The sequence below is a fragment of the Lates calcarifer genome, linkage group LG24, assembly GCF_001640805.2.
Source record: "Lates calcarifer isolate ASB-BC8 linkage group LG24, TLL_Latcal_v3, whole genome shotgun sequence".
NCBI classification, from domain to species: Eukaryota; Metazoa; Chordata; class Actinopteri; family Centropomidae; genus Lates; species Lates calcarifer.
In genome coordinates, this window is record NC_066856.1 from 5174416 (window position 1) to 5190441 (window position 16026).

The window sequence follows — 16026 nt, forward strand, 5'->3', positions numbered from 1 at the left end:
TAATATAAATATAAATCCAATATGCAGTCCAGTGAAAATGACCTTTATTACCATGTAAAGATCAATGCCTTTCATGCAGAGAGAGGCATGCAAACCTATTCTGTCCCTCATTATCTGTCACACTGTAGGTCATACCACTGTATGGATAGTGTGTGGTACTGAAATGAAGTTTCCATTACCTGGGGTTTTGCATGTGAGAGGGACACTATCTTTTATCTCAAGAGACCCAGGGTTGGCTAGTTACACCCATGCAGTGATAATGTCATTCGGCCCCAACAGAGAAGTGTGTGTGTGCAGCACATAATAATGCAGAATTCAGCTGCTGTAGCTGTGGTCCTGACTGTTTAACCATTTACTGGTCTTTTATACTAACATACTTATTTGACTATATAAGGAACAGAGGCACAGAACACAGTCCTGTAATATAATGATATACTGCTCTGTGCCATTTGATGAAAAAAAAAAAAAAAACATGTTGCTATGTTTTGCTTTTTTTGTGATTCACCCACTTATATCACATCATATCCCTATCCTACAATGAGCTGGTTATGACAGTCATATATCACAGTATATATAATCATATATTGAACTGGATATTAACATTATATTTGATTGTTGTTTGTGCAAAACAGTTTCATGCCAACAGTCATTCTGGTTATTTCAATGTATGAATCAGCCGCTGATGATGAAGCTTTCGCCAAAACATTTGACCATGATGTAGGTGATATCTGGCCTCCAGCTCATTGGCTAAACTGATTCTCAAGGGAACAGTGAAAATATTTTTAGCAAGGACTGAGCTCGTGATATTTAGGCTGACTTAAAAGTCTAGCCTTGACTGGGTTGTGGTGGCACTTCACCAATTTTAAACATCAAGTTCAGTTGCCATTAGACCCAGTTCTCTAACTGTGAAAACAGTTGTCTAATGTCTGTTCTGGCTCTGAGTGATAAATAAATCAGGTGAGAAAATGACAATATAGATCTAAAAAATCTGCATCAGTGTGGCTATACTTTGTCAAGTCTGAGAGTGAGTTTATGGAAGCCACAGCATGTTTAGCCCAGAGCCTGCATTACAAACTGGGGGTGTGGAGTATCCAGCTTACAGCTTGATTTTACCCCTCCTCCTACACATTAACGCTGTAAACCTCTACTGCATCTCTCCTCCTATCAGCCTTTCCTCCCTCTCTCCTGGACAATCTCACCCTCGTTTGTCCCGCATCCTCCACTCACAAACACACACTTTTGCTCTGTCTGCTCCCTTCTGGCTCATCTTGTAAATTATTCACTCTGACTCCTTTTCTTCGTCCTCCTTTATCACCCTGCACACTGATTTCCCCAGCACAGCCTTTCTTCCCCTCCCTCCTTCTCACTTTTCTACCCTCTCAGCACCACAGTGTCATTTCATCTCATCCCATGCAAACAGATGCACTCTTTTCATGTCTGCGCTCTCCTTTCTTCATTTCTCTCCCCCTGTTTTCGTCACCATCGGCTCTTCAGCTCTAGCTAAAGTACACAAGACACGCAAGAACACATATTTACAATCAGCCACATCAGAAAACCAAACACAGCCCAAATGACACACACATACACAGAGTGACTGACTGCAACGCTGCTTAAAACACAGCTCGGTTGCAAGGTTAGTAGATGATGAACAGAATTTACTGTCACAGCTAGTACACCACACATACACACACCCTAGTTGAATCACATTTCACTGTCATTCCTTTAGGTTTCACACATAAGATGAATCAAGTTGAAGTTTGAATTAACAACAGTCAGCCCCCAACCACATAAAGACACACTGACTTTAGGCACTTTGTAGAAGTGTTATCAAAAAGAAAAACCGAAAAGAACAACGTTTGCAGGAAAGAAAGTTTAGTAGCTCCATTTTTAGATGCTGTGAAGATCTGAAGGGAAATATGACAAGATGAAGGACAAATTATGGAAAAAACTACATATGTGCTCACACATACACGTCTACCTTCTCTGCATGTTTTTTTTGGGGGGGTTAAAAATATAGAAGTCAATCAGTTTTGTTTTGCTCCTGCAAATGTAGTATCTTTTTATGCTTAAAGCAATATTGCAAACAACAAATGTTGATGAAACTGGTCATTGTGCTTCCTTAATAATGGCACAATAACAAAAGAAAAAAGAAAAGAAAATGCGATATAAACTTCTGCTGCTTCACTAATCCTTCTCATAATCATGTATAGTTTCCTTGATATTGATGATATTAATTGAAGACAACAGATGATCATCTCTAAATTACACCCATGATCATTCACAGTAATCAATGACACACCTTAACCCTCACCAATTTGAAGTCTTTTTGTAGATATTTTCTGTGCATACTGTTGAATTAGGATTTATGTTGTTTTCCGTAAAGCACACTTATTTGACTACACACTATGAATAAAATGTACTTTACAAGGAGAATATTAAACAATGCTGTTCCAGTCCAACGTGACAGAATGACCAAATTACAATGACAAACCAGAAGGGTAGCAAAAATCATGTACCTGAGCAAAAATCATGTAGTTTTGTATCAGGGCCATATTGGGACGTCTGCTTCCGGCTTGTTTTGTACCACAGCAGAACCCCTCTGGTGCTGTAAAGAACTGTTACACAGAGGTTCCCTAAAGCACCATTCTCAGAAGTTTACATATTTATGATGCTATAAAAATACCTTTTATAAAGGTTCTTGCAGCACTATGCTCAGAGTATTGTTAGGAATCTTCTGAATAGAAATACACTGAAGAACTCAAAGTACAAAAAATACTCATTACCACATTATATGCATCCATGAGCTAACCAGTTTATCCTGTTGTTTTGTTCCTATCCTTTCTGGGTATTTTTTTCCAACCTTTTTTCTGGCATATCTGAAATTGCACTGAGACACTGGAGGAAAAAACTTAAATAAGCTATCATCACACAGCGTTAAAAAAAAGTAACTGAAATTAAACATTTAGCATCATGTTAGGTGAGTGATGGATAGTCCTCAGCATGACAAGGTGTGTGTAAAACTGTGATACAGCTCTGATGCATAACCTTTGAAGCCTGTTATTGGCTGATGAAGCACTTGACAGTTGGTATTGTAGTAGAAATAATTATAGCCTTTATTTTACAGTGCTGTGGAGTCACTGCAGTCAGCACTGAAAAATCACACTGAGACTTTGATCAAAGTTAGAATTACTGCATGGGTCAAAGTTTGGGAACTTTTTAATGTAATTGCTCAGATGTTTTATACATCCCAGCCCAGATAGCAATAAGTAGTCTGCGGTAGTTATCCTAATCTTCAATATTTTGTTTATTACATTGTAAATATGCAGTAGTTATTTGTACAACAGTACCCGTAATGACTATTGAGAAGTAACAAGTAATACCAGAAGACTGAACCACTAGAATATGTTGACGTTAGTGTTGTGTTTACATCCCTCTACTAAGATCCAAATGAAGGATCCATTTCTTCAGCCCTGATGTCCAGTGGCTTTTAACCAATGAAGTTTCTTTTCACCATTCAAGTCAGTGTTTGATATTTAAACCAGTCTCAACATCTAGCAGTCACCTATCAAAGCAGACTGCACTGTGCTGTGATACACTTTGTTGGACAACATTTAGAGCAGTCACAAAGGAGAGGTTAAGAGAAAGAAATGAGAGGGGTCTTTGTATAGATATAAATAATATTTTCACTTCATATCAATATACAGTATACTTTTGAAAGGTGGACCAATATGGATATTTTTGGATTGAAGCTAATTGCTCATAGTTTGTGCCACCATTCATTTAATGACATAAATTTAGAAACCTTTCTCAAAGGGCTGTAAGCTACACTCAGTGTTTCCCTCTGAATTTTATTTTGGTAGGTGTGGAAAAAGCTTTGGAGGATTTGGACAGTCAAATCCCAGGCTCTGAAGCAACATTTAAGAAGCTTGGACAGCGATCAGACCCCCGCTGAGAGAGACAGAGAGAGAGGGGAGAGGGACAGGGAATGGGAGAGGGAGATTATTTATTTCGTCCAAACTAAAACCACATACAGCACATCTCTAATTGGCTTGGAGAGAAAAAAGAGCTCTAAATTAAGCGGGGTACAAAGCTCTGGAAATATATTTTAATCCAGCATAACACTGTAGTATCGGTAAAAGAGACCGTAAATTGGCAACCGAGTGAGAATAGAGACGAGAAGAATAAGACTGAATATCCAAAAAAATATTTGTGGATTATCCCCTCGTTAAGACTTCCAAACAGAAACAGGTTCAGAAAGAGATGAACAGTTTTATTCTTTATGACATAGAATCAATAAAAACTAAACATTATATGATGCAGAAGGATGTGGTGCATTGCACAGTTTTGTGTTTCTCTGCTTCTCTGCAGCGTATAAGTCTGACTATTTGGTCAGTTTAATGCAATGAAAATCTACAGTCTTCGTTAAGGATAGGGGAAGATTGTTATTAATTGTTATTGATTAAGGGCATTTTCATATTTGGATCATCCATTTTAATGTTGCCCTCTCCTCTGTGTCTGTCTGTTTCTCCAGAGGTTTAACTTTGTGTCTCTGCCTACTGACGTCCTGGAGATCGAGGTGAAGGACAAGTTTGCCAAGAGTCGGCCAATCATCAAGCGCTTCCTAGGGAAGCTCTCTGTCCCTGTCCAGAGGCTCCTGGAAAAACATGCCATTGGGTAAAACACACACACACACACACACACACACACACACACACACACTTTACACGTTCATGCAGAGGGTTTTGTTGTTTGAAGCAGCGGGACTGTGTTCGTCATCATCAGTCCAAATGTTATTTTTGTGCTCGATGATTCAAGCCCTCAGAGCTGTGGAGGTTTTCCCACATACACAAGCCCACATGGACAGCCGATGAGAAAAGGGATGTAGGTGGCTATAGCCTTAAAATCTCATGCGACCATCTGATTTTAGTTGCGATTTCATTAGCCATCTGTACATGTGCGCATTGTCTTTACTGAATCTTCTTGCTTGTCAGAATCAATATTACCATAACATCTACATTTTCAATTCTCCTGTTTTCTTCCTGTCTCTCCCTCCCACACGCACTCTTTTCTCCTTTCCTCCGTCTGTCTCTGTCTTTTGTCTGCAGGGATCGGGTAGTGAGTTATTCTCTGGGTCGCAGGTTGCCGACAGATCATGTCTGTGGCCAGCTGCAGTTCCGCTTTGAGCTGACCTCGTCTATTCACCCAGGTACATAAGGCATCGTGCTGTCTAGCAGCACAGATAGACATATTATCAATCCTGGCTGTCTCTCACAGAGAAATCTGTTGACATTTACATGTTATTTATCTCACTCTCGAGTCATGTGTTAAGTGTTTTAACTTTGAAGTTTGGAAGTATTTGGTGGCTGGTAATTAGATATCTCTTCAATGTGACCATGCAGTGAAAACAGGATGTCAACTTTGGTAGCCAGTTTCTCATCACTTTCACTTGTTGAAATGCCAGCTGTCACCAGAGGGAGATTACATCAGCTGTTAAATAACATTAAACCTCCATTATTCAAACACTGTACTTACACAGATCTGAGTTAAATCTTTGAGTTTCAGATATTTCTACCTTCAGTTACTTATTGTACATTAGAGCAGGACCTAATTGGATTCAATAAGGGATTGTTAAGTGGATTTGATGCTGGATTTAGATTCATTCATTGCATTAGAAGCACTACTGGTGCCCGTCCATTTTGTTAAGTGTTCTGCTAACACACATGTGAAAATGTCCAGTTATGCCCCTCAAATGAAACATATGAGTTTACATATTCAGCAGGGGAGATTAAATGTGTTGTGATTACCTTGTGGGAACACGATTGGTTTTTACTTTGAAGAATAATTTGTGTGCATCAGTTAAGGAATTTTGCACAATAAGTCAATGAATGACTTTGTTTGTTTTTTTGTCCCCTTTGATTTAATATGATGTACACATGCATTAGCAGAACATAGTATTTAACATTGTGTAGACGATGAGACATCAAAGATAATAAAACAACAGGCAAAATCAGAAGTGTAGTCATGTAAATTAATGATAAAACTAAAACTAACTAAAAATACTCAATGTCAAGTTACTGACATAGTTATGAATTCAAGAGAATAAATGTATAATTTAAATGTAACAAATATGTAATGTAATTTGTGCTCACAATTTATCGTATTTGTGTTCTTTTCTCAGATGATGAGGAGGCCTCCCTGGTCATAGAGTCCGCCTGTCCTGACGGGGGAAATGCAGCAGATGTCAACCATGCTGCCGATGCACCTGATGACGACACACTAAGTGTGGGACCTGACATGCCTGACCTCCCCTTGGATGCCCCCCCTGAGGCCTCCGCCGCTCCAAGCCTCCGCAGCTGAGGTGTCCACACCCGAGGAGGTCCAACCTGCCGCTGAGAAGGAGGATGTCGAGGCTTCACCAGAGGTGGAGCATGGAACCATGGAGGAGGAGGCGACTGTTAGGGAGGAGCCCCCCTCCGCTGAGCCCCAGGTGGGGCAGGAGGAGGGGGCCTCGGCTCAACAGCAGGAGGAGAGCAGTGGAGTGGGAGGAAATGAGGGAGGAGAGGAGGAAAGGCAGCAGGGGGAAGGAGAGGAGGAGCAGAGAGAAGAGTCTGCAGCCCAGGTTGAGGAGGTGACAGAAGAAGAAAAGGAGGTTACGGGTGAAACACCGCCAACCCAAAACTCTGACAATCCTGTAGCAGTAACAACAAATGATGGAGCTACGACTGCAGAGGCTCCCGCAGAGGAAAACAGCACAACCCAGGAGGCTCCCGCAGAACCAGCAGAAGGTGCGTCACAGGAGACGACAGAGGGAGCAGAGAGAAGCTGCGCCCCCTGCGCTTGCCAGTCCCTCTTCTCAAACTACAACTCCCATGCTCCCTCACGCCGCAAAAACCGCCCCTGCTCCCTTCCAGTGTCGGAGCTGGAAACGGTGATCGCTTCAGCCTGCGGCGAGCCGGAGACTGCCACGATCCCACTACATACGGATTCACCACCTCCTACACAGTCTCCCTTCAGCCCATCAAAGAGCTCCCAGCCAGGAGGAGGAAGAGGCCGTGGAGGGAGAGAATATGAGCACCAATGAGGACACCACCTCCACATCACCGACACTCAAAACCTCCAAAGACAGAGAGGAGGAGGGGCAGGAGGATGAGGAGGAGGAGGAGGACACAACCCAGTCTCCCTCTCAGGTACAGCCAGTGATAGACTTCTAAATAACATTCACACGGGCTAAAGCAACTTAAATCTAAGTCTGTGTCTTTGTATATCTGCAGGTCCCAGAGTGTCCAGGTCCCTGCTGCCGCCGGTCTCTACCCCGCAGCCTCTCCATTGAACGGCTCTCTGAGCTTAACCAGCTCCTGGAAGGTGAGAGTGGAGTACATGCGGCAGTCAGGAGGATCTCTCCCTCCTGCTTGGAGAGCGAAGAAGGGGACTCCAGTAACGGGGGAGGAAGACGAGTTGGCGGGAGCACTCACAGACCTCCAGGCGAAAACGAGTGTGAGTTCTGCGACACTTCCTGCTACAGCACCTCCTGCTACAGCACTTCCTGTTACAGCACGTCCTGCTACAGCAACTCGGGCTACGAGGGGAGGGGCCGCTTCTGCAGCCACACCCGCCTCTCATCGGTGGACAGCAACAGACTCTCCGGCAGCACCGTGTTCTCCTCCCAGGACGAAGATGAAGACGAGGAGAGCGCCTTCGAGTCGGTCCCCGATGGCGACAACACACCAGAGGGCCAGGAGGTGGGCGGGGCAGGAGGAGAGAGGAGGACGGGGAGGCGGAAGGAGGCCAGGAGGGGAGAGCAGGGGGAACCAGCGGTGGCCGGGCCCAGCGATAGGAACAGCATCGGTGAGATAAAACGTGACCTTCTCATTGGTTGTCTGCTGGAGGCTCAGAGGTCAGGCGAACAACACACACAGCCTTGCCGGGGGGTAGTTGCTGTGTTTTGTGTTTTTAAAGCACCTGTCTGACCTGCGCTTGTTGGCAATTTTTCATGTTGGACTGAATAAGCATCCGAGTCACTTTTTCTGTAAAAGGTCAAAACGTAACATAATAACATAATAAAAGCCTGCAGGTGTGAGGGACAGCTGCAACAGGAAGGAGAAAGAAAATGGGAGTTGTATAAGTTTATCTACTCTGGAGCAAAATTCTGCACTACTGTAGGTTCAAAGCTTTAAAGCAATGAGTAAAATTCTCATTATTTACTTCAAAACAACCCCATATTGCCTCCTGTCGCTAATTGTTGCCTAGCAATGCAAACAGTATGATTTTTAAAGCTCAAGAACCATATTTTACAATGACTAAAACAGAAAACAAGATGATAAAATATATTATATGATATTTGTTATGATGATATGTTTAATTTGATTAAATCTTACAAGCACTGACAGTATAAGCAGTTAAATTACACTCCAAATTTGTTCCTTGGTTGTAATTGATTTAAGTGGTTCTCAACCTCCATTTTATCATGTGGGGTATTATCTCTTACAATAGGGTGTATCTCCCTCCGCCTGTATCAAAGTGCACTGTACTACTGTACTGTGAATGAACCAATTTAAATTATAGAGGAACTGCCTTCCTTCTACAGCTAAAAATATTTGTATTCATTTTTTTTTACATGATATTGGGTTGATCATCAGATCATCAGTCACAGTAAAAGCCTTCCAGCAGCTCCATGTGCGTAATCGCTTGCTCGCTTTCTTGATGGCAGTTTTGCCTCTCATTTTCACTGATCCAAAAAAAAATAACAGAAAAGTTTGACAAATAGAGGCAATTAGAAATTATTGAAGAACAAAAATCTTCTGGCAAAAAGAGAAATTCAAAGAAGCAGAGTGACGAGTGCTGTGGAAATGTACCTATGCTGAGACATTATTTTGCAGGTATATCACCCTTTATTTTTTCACGCTGGCTGTTCATGCGGGTGCTCTCAGGTTCAGTGTAAAACAGGCAGCAAAATGCAATATTCAATATTTAATCTAATACCTGTTGTCATTGATGAGAAGATTTATTGTGGAAATTCACAGTGAGATGGGAAGAGCATTAAACCTGTGTTTGAAAGCCTAAAAACCATCAACATTTATCAGATAAATGAAGCCAGAAATGTTACATACACCATGTGTGAAAAAGGCTTTAGTTAAGCTAATACTGACAAAGCTAGTAGCAGCAGCATTTACTCAGATGTTCAGGTTAAATCTTAAATCTTCCTTGAATAAAAGTAAATTTAAAAAAACAAAAAAAACACCTAATCAGAAATTTTTAATGTGCACAATCAAGGCATTTGATACCAATAGAGAAATGACTGTAAATTCACCTTCAGTTTTAGCCAGTGCATATGGTCTGTTAGTTTAGTTTGTTAGACTGGCCTTGTTTCACTGTATACCTCTTCATGTTTTATACTGTACTTGTGCATTTTACATGATGACTTTATAGACTGTGATACATGACTGTGATACAAAGTAGGTCACGCATACTCCGCACACACACATACAGACATACACATGCCCACACACATTCTCGCAGAAACAAAATGAAATTGCCCTCCTCTGAAATGCAATCAGCACAGTGCCAGACTCCCTGCCAGGTTTGTTCTTTCAAATGGTTTTCTTGTCTTTTTACCTCCCTGTTCCCATCAAAACACACTAGCACATACTGAACCTGAAGATGTTTTTTATTTTGAAAATAAAATGTTTTCTTATTCCATGAATCGCTACACATTTTTAGGCTGTTCCTGGCCTTTACTGAAAAATCAAACCTGATCCAGTTGTTGTTATTAATCTAGTATTCTAGTATTACCATTATGATACCTTTGGATTTGATATTTTTAACTCACTACAGTGTGTGTTTTTGCATTTTGAGAGTTGATTCTGTCCCAGATTTTATCAGCTATCATTTTAGAACTTGATAAAACCCTGGAGTTTCTTTAGACATCTGTTGTAATGCATATATACTGTATTGGCTGGAAATGATTTTGGATGTGTGCGTTCGGAAGACAAAATGTGGGTCTTCTGCCTCGAGTAGTATGATGTAAACATTGTAGAGGACTAACATGCAGCAGAATAAACAGGGAAGTGAGTGAGTAATGCTGCGATAAGTGCTGAGTTGTAGCTATTTAAAGATATCTGCAGAGTGAGTATCTGTGTGTAAGAGTTATTTTGGGATAAAACTGTTGGAGGTTTTGTTGGACCTGTGGGTGTGTGCTGGACTAGAGCTCTGGACAAGAGATTATTATTGCCTTATTTCACATTATAAGACTAGGATTTAATCGCTTAACTATAGTTAATTTAGACACATAATTGAATGATTATTTGTTTATTTTTTTATTAGGTTTTGGCGAGAAAGCAAAGGCCTACATGTCCTCAGACATGACCTTTGTGTCTGATATTGTTATTCTACAGAGAATTTCCTTGTTAAAAACTGAAAACTGTAGTAGACAAGCTGTCTCCAGCTTCACTGAAAAGTCCATTCTGTACATTATGTTACCTGGAGGTTTAATGAACACACAAGCTTCATGATATTGTCTGTTTCTGTACTTGTAATGTTTGGACGTAGTCACAGTTGGTTCAGTGCTATGTTATGCTCACTGTGTAGTTCCTGATTATTTTTTCAGCTGTGATGTTGTAACTGATGAGAACCGCATGCTGTCAACTGACATCAGATTTTTGGTTCATATCATGATAATCATTTCTGGGAGGTTATTCTGGATAAGAGTGCAGTAAGCAGAACCTGTGTTGATGACATAGTTACTCATTGATAGCGTTACTCACAGTGATTGTGCTCTGTTCATTGACAGTGATGTTTCTGCCTTGGCGATAATGTTTCCACCCAGTGGGGGAATGCTTCCTCTTTAATGCGATAGCATTGTATGGATTACATTTCCACCAGGCTGACTGCAGCTGCTCTTACCATATTCCCATCTCAAAGCATGTTCTGTTTATTTCCACTTCACATTAAGACACATTTTCCCTCATCCGGATCACATATGCAGTCACAAATTGCATTTTAATAGCAAATGGAAATGCTGTCAGAGACTGATCACAAAGAAACTGCCAAGAACCAATGAGAGTGCAGTTTATGCTGAGGTGATGTGGAATGAGTATTGTGTAATGTGCCAGGGGATACTTGAACATCGTGAAATACCACTCTTATCACAAGACAAAACATTGATATTGGACGATTCTGTGAAAACCTCAAAAAATCATTGGCATTGAACTTCAGTACATGGAAACTATGGTATGGTTAAAGCTGCACCAATCAATATTTTTATATAACCAGTGGGTCAAATTACAGTCTGCCAGGGATTACTTGTCATTACAAACCAACACTGAATTACCACAACTTTCTTAGCTGGTTTTGGTTCTACAACTTTACTGTTTATGTTCACAAAGCTCTAATAAACCCACTGTAAGCTACCTGCCCAACACCAAACAGCAGACAGAAAAAGTTAGCAACTAGCTGATGAACTAAAGTGCTAGATGTTCCCCTCAGGAATTGGTGGAGACCAAACCATAGCTAATAGGAGAATGAATATTGGACTTACATGTGCTGTACAGGTGGCTGTAAACATGACTCCAAATTAATGCTAATGTTGCTTTTACAGCTTGTTCCATTGCCCCCAAGTGGCCAAAACATCAGTTAATCAAGCTTTAAGATTAGGGAAAGGTTGTGGAAACTACATACATAAAGGGCACACTACTTCCTGCATTGGAACTGAATGTTGACACTGGAAATCATGCACTGAAGAATTGCCCGGTATAAATGTAATTCCTAGGGTTAATGGCCTTATATGGTTACTGTGAGTGTGACAAAAAATTGAAATTCTGCATCCTAAGTGTGCAATGTCCAATCTTTTCCTAGTCTGACAGGTGATATAGTGTATCCCCAGCCTTATGGTAATTTATCCGATACTGTCTCTCTGATGTCCTGTAGGCTCAGGCTTCTCCCCTCCTGTTGGCCATGTTCCAGTCCTGCGACCCAGCCATGACCTAAACCATTTTCCTGCTGCCACTGACCAAGCCTTACCTCCAAGTAAGAACCAACAGCTCCCAGTCTTACTCTGGAGTCTCATCCCAACACCTTGGTTTGCTGTGAGTGAGGCTGTTTGTGTGTGCATGCTGCCATGTCTCTTTATTTTCCAAACACATTTCATCTCCTCTTTGTTTGTCATTTTCTTCCTCCTGGCGTACTCCTTTAGTTTTGAATGTACAGCTTAATACTGCTCTGTGCTGCTTGGTTCATGGTTGGATTTGCACGCAGTATTGGATGGTTGGAGGGATCGCTGGTCTTCATTGATTCAGAGGTTGCCAGGCTTGGTACCATTGCACCACGAGATACCAAGGGTCAATTGCTGAGCTTTGGAGGTGTTCAAAGGTGTATTTTTGAACTGTGGACATGCTAAGCTAGGCTATCCACGTCCTGATTCCAGTGGTGTGCGTAGGTGCGTTCAGTAATAAAAGGATTGGCATGTGATTGGCTTTATTTTAGCCAATATCAATCTGCTCAACTGTGCCTGGATCGGCCCTGATTCCTATCTTTAGGATCAGCACAAGAAATATCTGCTCTGTCTCAACCATGCATTAACCTGAATTCATTTGCATCACTGGTTTTGTGCATCCTCAGAAATTAACACTAGTGCTAAATAGTTGCAGGATGTTAGGGTGTGCAGTAAAGTCAGCAGCAGGCTCTAAACAAATGACACCAACAACAGTGGGAAGATTTGAGAAAGACTAATATAGCTTGTTGCTGCTGCCCATTTTGCTACCATGATATAAACATGAATTAAAACTGCAAGTGGCATTGATCGGGCCCCAACAACTCCACGCCCGTCGAGGGTGCTAATGTCCTAACATTCTTGAACATTGCTATGTTTATGTAAAATCTGAAGTGGATGAAAATATTCTTTTGCTGGCCAGGGATGATTCATACCTGATCTGTTCCCTAGAGATTTTCAGACTCTGAAAAGGCACATCTCCCCTAGGAGGTGCAAGGGGGACACAGAAGGGACCAACACAGTCAGTAGCAGCAGCAACAGAGGCTGTGACACAAAGGTCATGGAGGAAATTATGGTACTTTCACACCCTTACTGCCAGATTGCCACAATTTGCATCAAATATCACACTCCTGAGTCATAATGCAGTCACATCTGAACACACAGACATGATTCACATATTTTTAGATTCAGTGTGATTTAAACTTCTCAAGGATATTATTATCTCTGATATCAATCACAAATAAATGTCCATAAATCTGCTTAGATATCATAGAAAAAAGACCCAACAAAAAGACGAGAACCTTTAAGTTTTCTTAGGTATCAAAGTGATTCAGTGATAGTTGCAAAGAGGAACACTAATAGAAAAACATCCTGCATTTTTGGAATGTTGCCAATTTCCCAAAATGTAATCCAATACAGGCTTTAAAAAACAGGGCTTAAGTTGTAGCCCACAGTTCATCTGCTACAGAATAAACCAATGTGAAGTTCCTTCCTCCTTGACTTTCAGAATAGCAGTCAGATGTGGTCAAGTGCTTTCCAGTAGATAAGCAGCATGTACAACACTCTGTTCAAGTGTTTGATACCATGGGCTGGATCCACTTACAACACATACAGGCACACAGCTACATTTACATCTAGTGACACTCAACTGCACTTTGTGTTTGAGCAAGAGATCAAAGCCCGATCACAATCACAGTTTCATTTCTTTAGAAACTAAGAGAGCAGGTGAGTGTTACTATTAGATCAACTAAAACCTGACCCACACCACCTTCAGCCTGATGAAATGGAGCAAGGCTACAAAGCAAAGGTAGGAATACCAACTTCCTAAATATGGTCAGGATTGGCAATAAGTGTGTGTGTGTTTGTGTGTGTGTGTGTGTGTGTGTGTGTGTGTGTGTATGTGTGTGTGTGTGGGTAGAGCCAGTCGTGACAGCTAGTGGCGGGTTTTCCTGTCCTGAGGGGGAAGTCTTCATTTTCCTCCTCCTCCCACAGCAGTTAGTCAGAGCTGAGAAAAGCTGCTACGGTCCCTGTCTCACACATTCACACACGGACATTTACAAGCCAAACAACATCCTAATTGTGATATATCAGACAGTCACAACAACAACGACGACAGCTTTCCAGTTTCAGGTTCTGTAAAGCTGTTTCTGCACCATAGATACATTCTATGACAAGAATTCAAATGAGTTCAAACCACTCAGGCAACAAAAGTTAACAAAAGTTACAGTCATCATTAAGCAAAAACTGTTAGTTTTGTTCTGTAGAATCCTTCATAAATCAGCTGATAAATATAACCTATAAGCTATATACAAAAGTCGATTATACCTGAGATTTTTAACAGTATTAGTATTGTAGTAGTATTAGTGCTAAGACTGTAGATACTAGCTCAATGCTATTACTATGAGTAGTATTATAATTGCTGCTGCTATTAGTGTTAATGTGACTGTTTCTTGTACCAGTCAGATTGTTGTAAGTGACTGTACGACTATCGTGTCTCTCCTGTTTCTCTTTAAAAAAAAGTGAAACATAATGATCAACCCCACTAATATTCATTACAGTTCTTATGAATATTGAAGCGTTGGTAATTTGAGACATGTTTTTAGAAAATAGTTGGACTAAGAAAAATTGATTGTAAAGCTGCTGTAATCAATATTTTTATATAACCATGACTGTGTATAATGCAAGATAGTGATAAAAATAGCAATTCTTGTAATCAACTCTGCAGTTCCTCTCAGCTCTATGGATATTTTAGCAACTTCCTCCAGATTGTTTTGGTTTTACAGCGCCCATCTCCACTGTTTACGGTTTACTGTTTACTCCATCATTCTGGTTTCTAGCAGCAGGAGGCAGCTGTTTTCTGTGAAAAAGCTTTGATTAACCCACTGTGCACTGCCTGCTCAGCACCAAACAGCAGATAGATACAGTTAGAGACTAGCTGGTGAATGTAGTTGAGCGTCTAACAGCCAAAGAGCCATTTTTTCAGGAGCTGGTGGAGGTAAATGTCTAGAGACTTGGGTTCATCAGATGGACACAAACTCAACTCCAACTGGATGCTGATGTTGGTTTGATGCAAAAATAGGCAACTCGTAACTAAAAGTTATCCACGTCTATTCCATAAGGTGTGTCAGTGTTGTGTTTGCAGCTTGTTTTACTGCCCCCAAGTGGCCAAAAATCAGTTAATTCAATTGAAGGACTCAAACTCAATTACAGACAAAAATAACTTACTAAGAAGAAGATTTTTGTGAATTTCTTTTTCTCAAAGGGATGGCATGTTATACCAGGATTGATATTACATCCTAACAGCGATGTAAAAACATATCTAATAACTTTTCTCTCTTCCTCCCCCTCCTCTCTTTTGTCACAGACTGGGAGGCTCGAATTGACAGCCACGGCAGAGTTTTTTACGTGGACCACGTCAACCGGACTACAACCTGGCAGAGGCCGAGCCACGGCGGCAAGTGTAACCACGGCATCCCCCGCTCAGGATCTACCCAGCAGATGGAACAACTCAACAGGAGGTCAGAGAGGGAGCTTTTGACCTAGTGTTGTCAAGCATATTATAACAATACTGAAATGTATTGAAACATGAATCTGGAAGCTCACTGATATATGATGTTATAACAAATGTTTCTTTTTTAAATAAGATACAATAAGTTTTTCAATAACTTAAAAATATATATAATTACATCATGAAAGATATTGTTGTTATAACATGACAAGGATTCTCCAAATATTCTGTCATGGTGGCAGCAATAAATATAACATAAAATAACATTTCTATAATTTTTATTATTAAAAATGAAAACACTAGTTAAGCTACTGAAAGAATTGTATTTTTTTTTTTTTAAACTGCTAAACAGGTGAATATTGAATGTTAAATTTCAATTCCACAGTATTATGTATAGCCAGTGTCATCATCAATGTTACCAATTAATATTATTATTTTTAGTTGTGTTTTCATCAAGCTAAATATCCTTTTAAACTGAGAAGTGTTGAAAAAGGCAACAAGGAAGGAGGAAATATATATATATGTATAAATAAGG

The 16026-nt window shown here is 40.6% G+C and overlaps 1 protein-coding gene across 1 annotated transcript in view; it reads left to right on the forward strand.

Annotated features, from left to right (window-relative positions):
- Positions 1 to 16026, forward strand: part of LOC108881545 (E3 ubiquitin-protein ligase HECW1) — a 60457-nt gene that overhangs the window by 26701 nt on the left and 17730 nt on the right. Inside the window, 8 exon segments of the mRNA XM_018673616.2 lie at positions 4532 to 4674; positions 5106 to 5206; positions 6179 to 6340; positions 6342 to 6961; positions 6963 to 7187; positions 7272 to 7845; positions 11923 to 12021; positions 15348 to 15501. Coding sequence (XP_018529132.2) covers positions 4532 to 4674; positions 5106 to 5206; positions 6179 to 6340; positions 6342 to 6961; positions 6963 to 7187; positions 7272 to 7845; positions 11923 to 12021; positions 15348 to 15501 — 2078 coding nt within the window.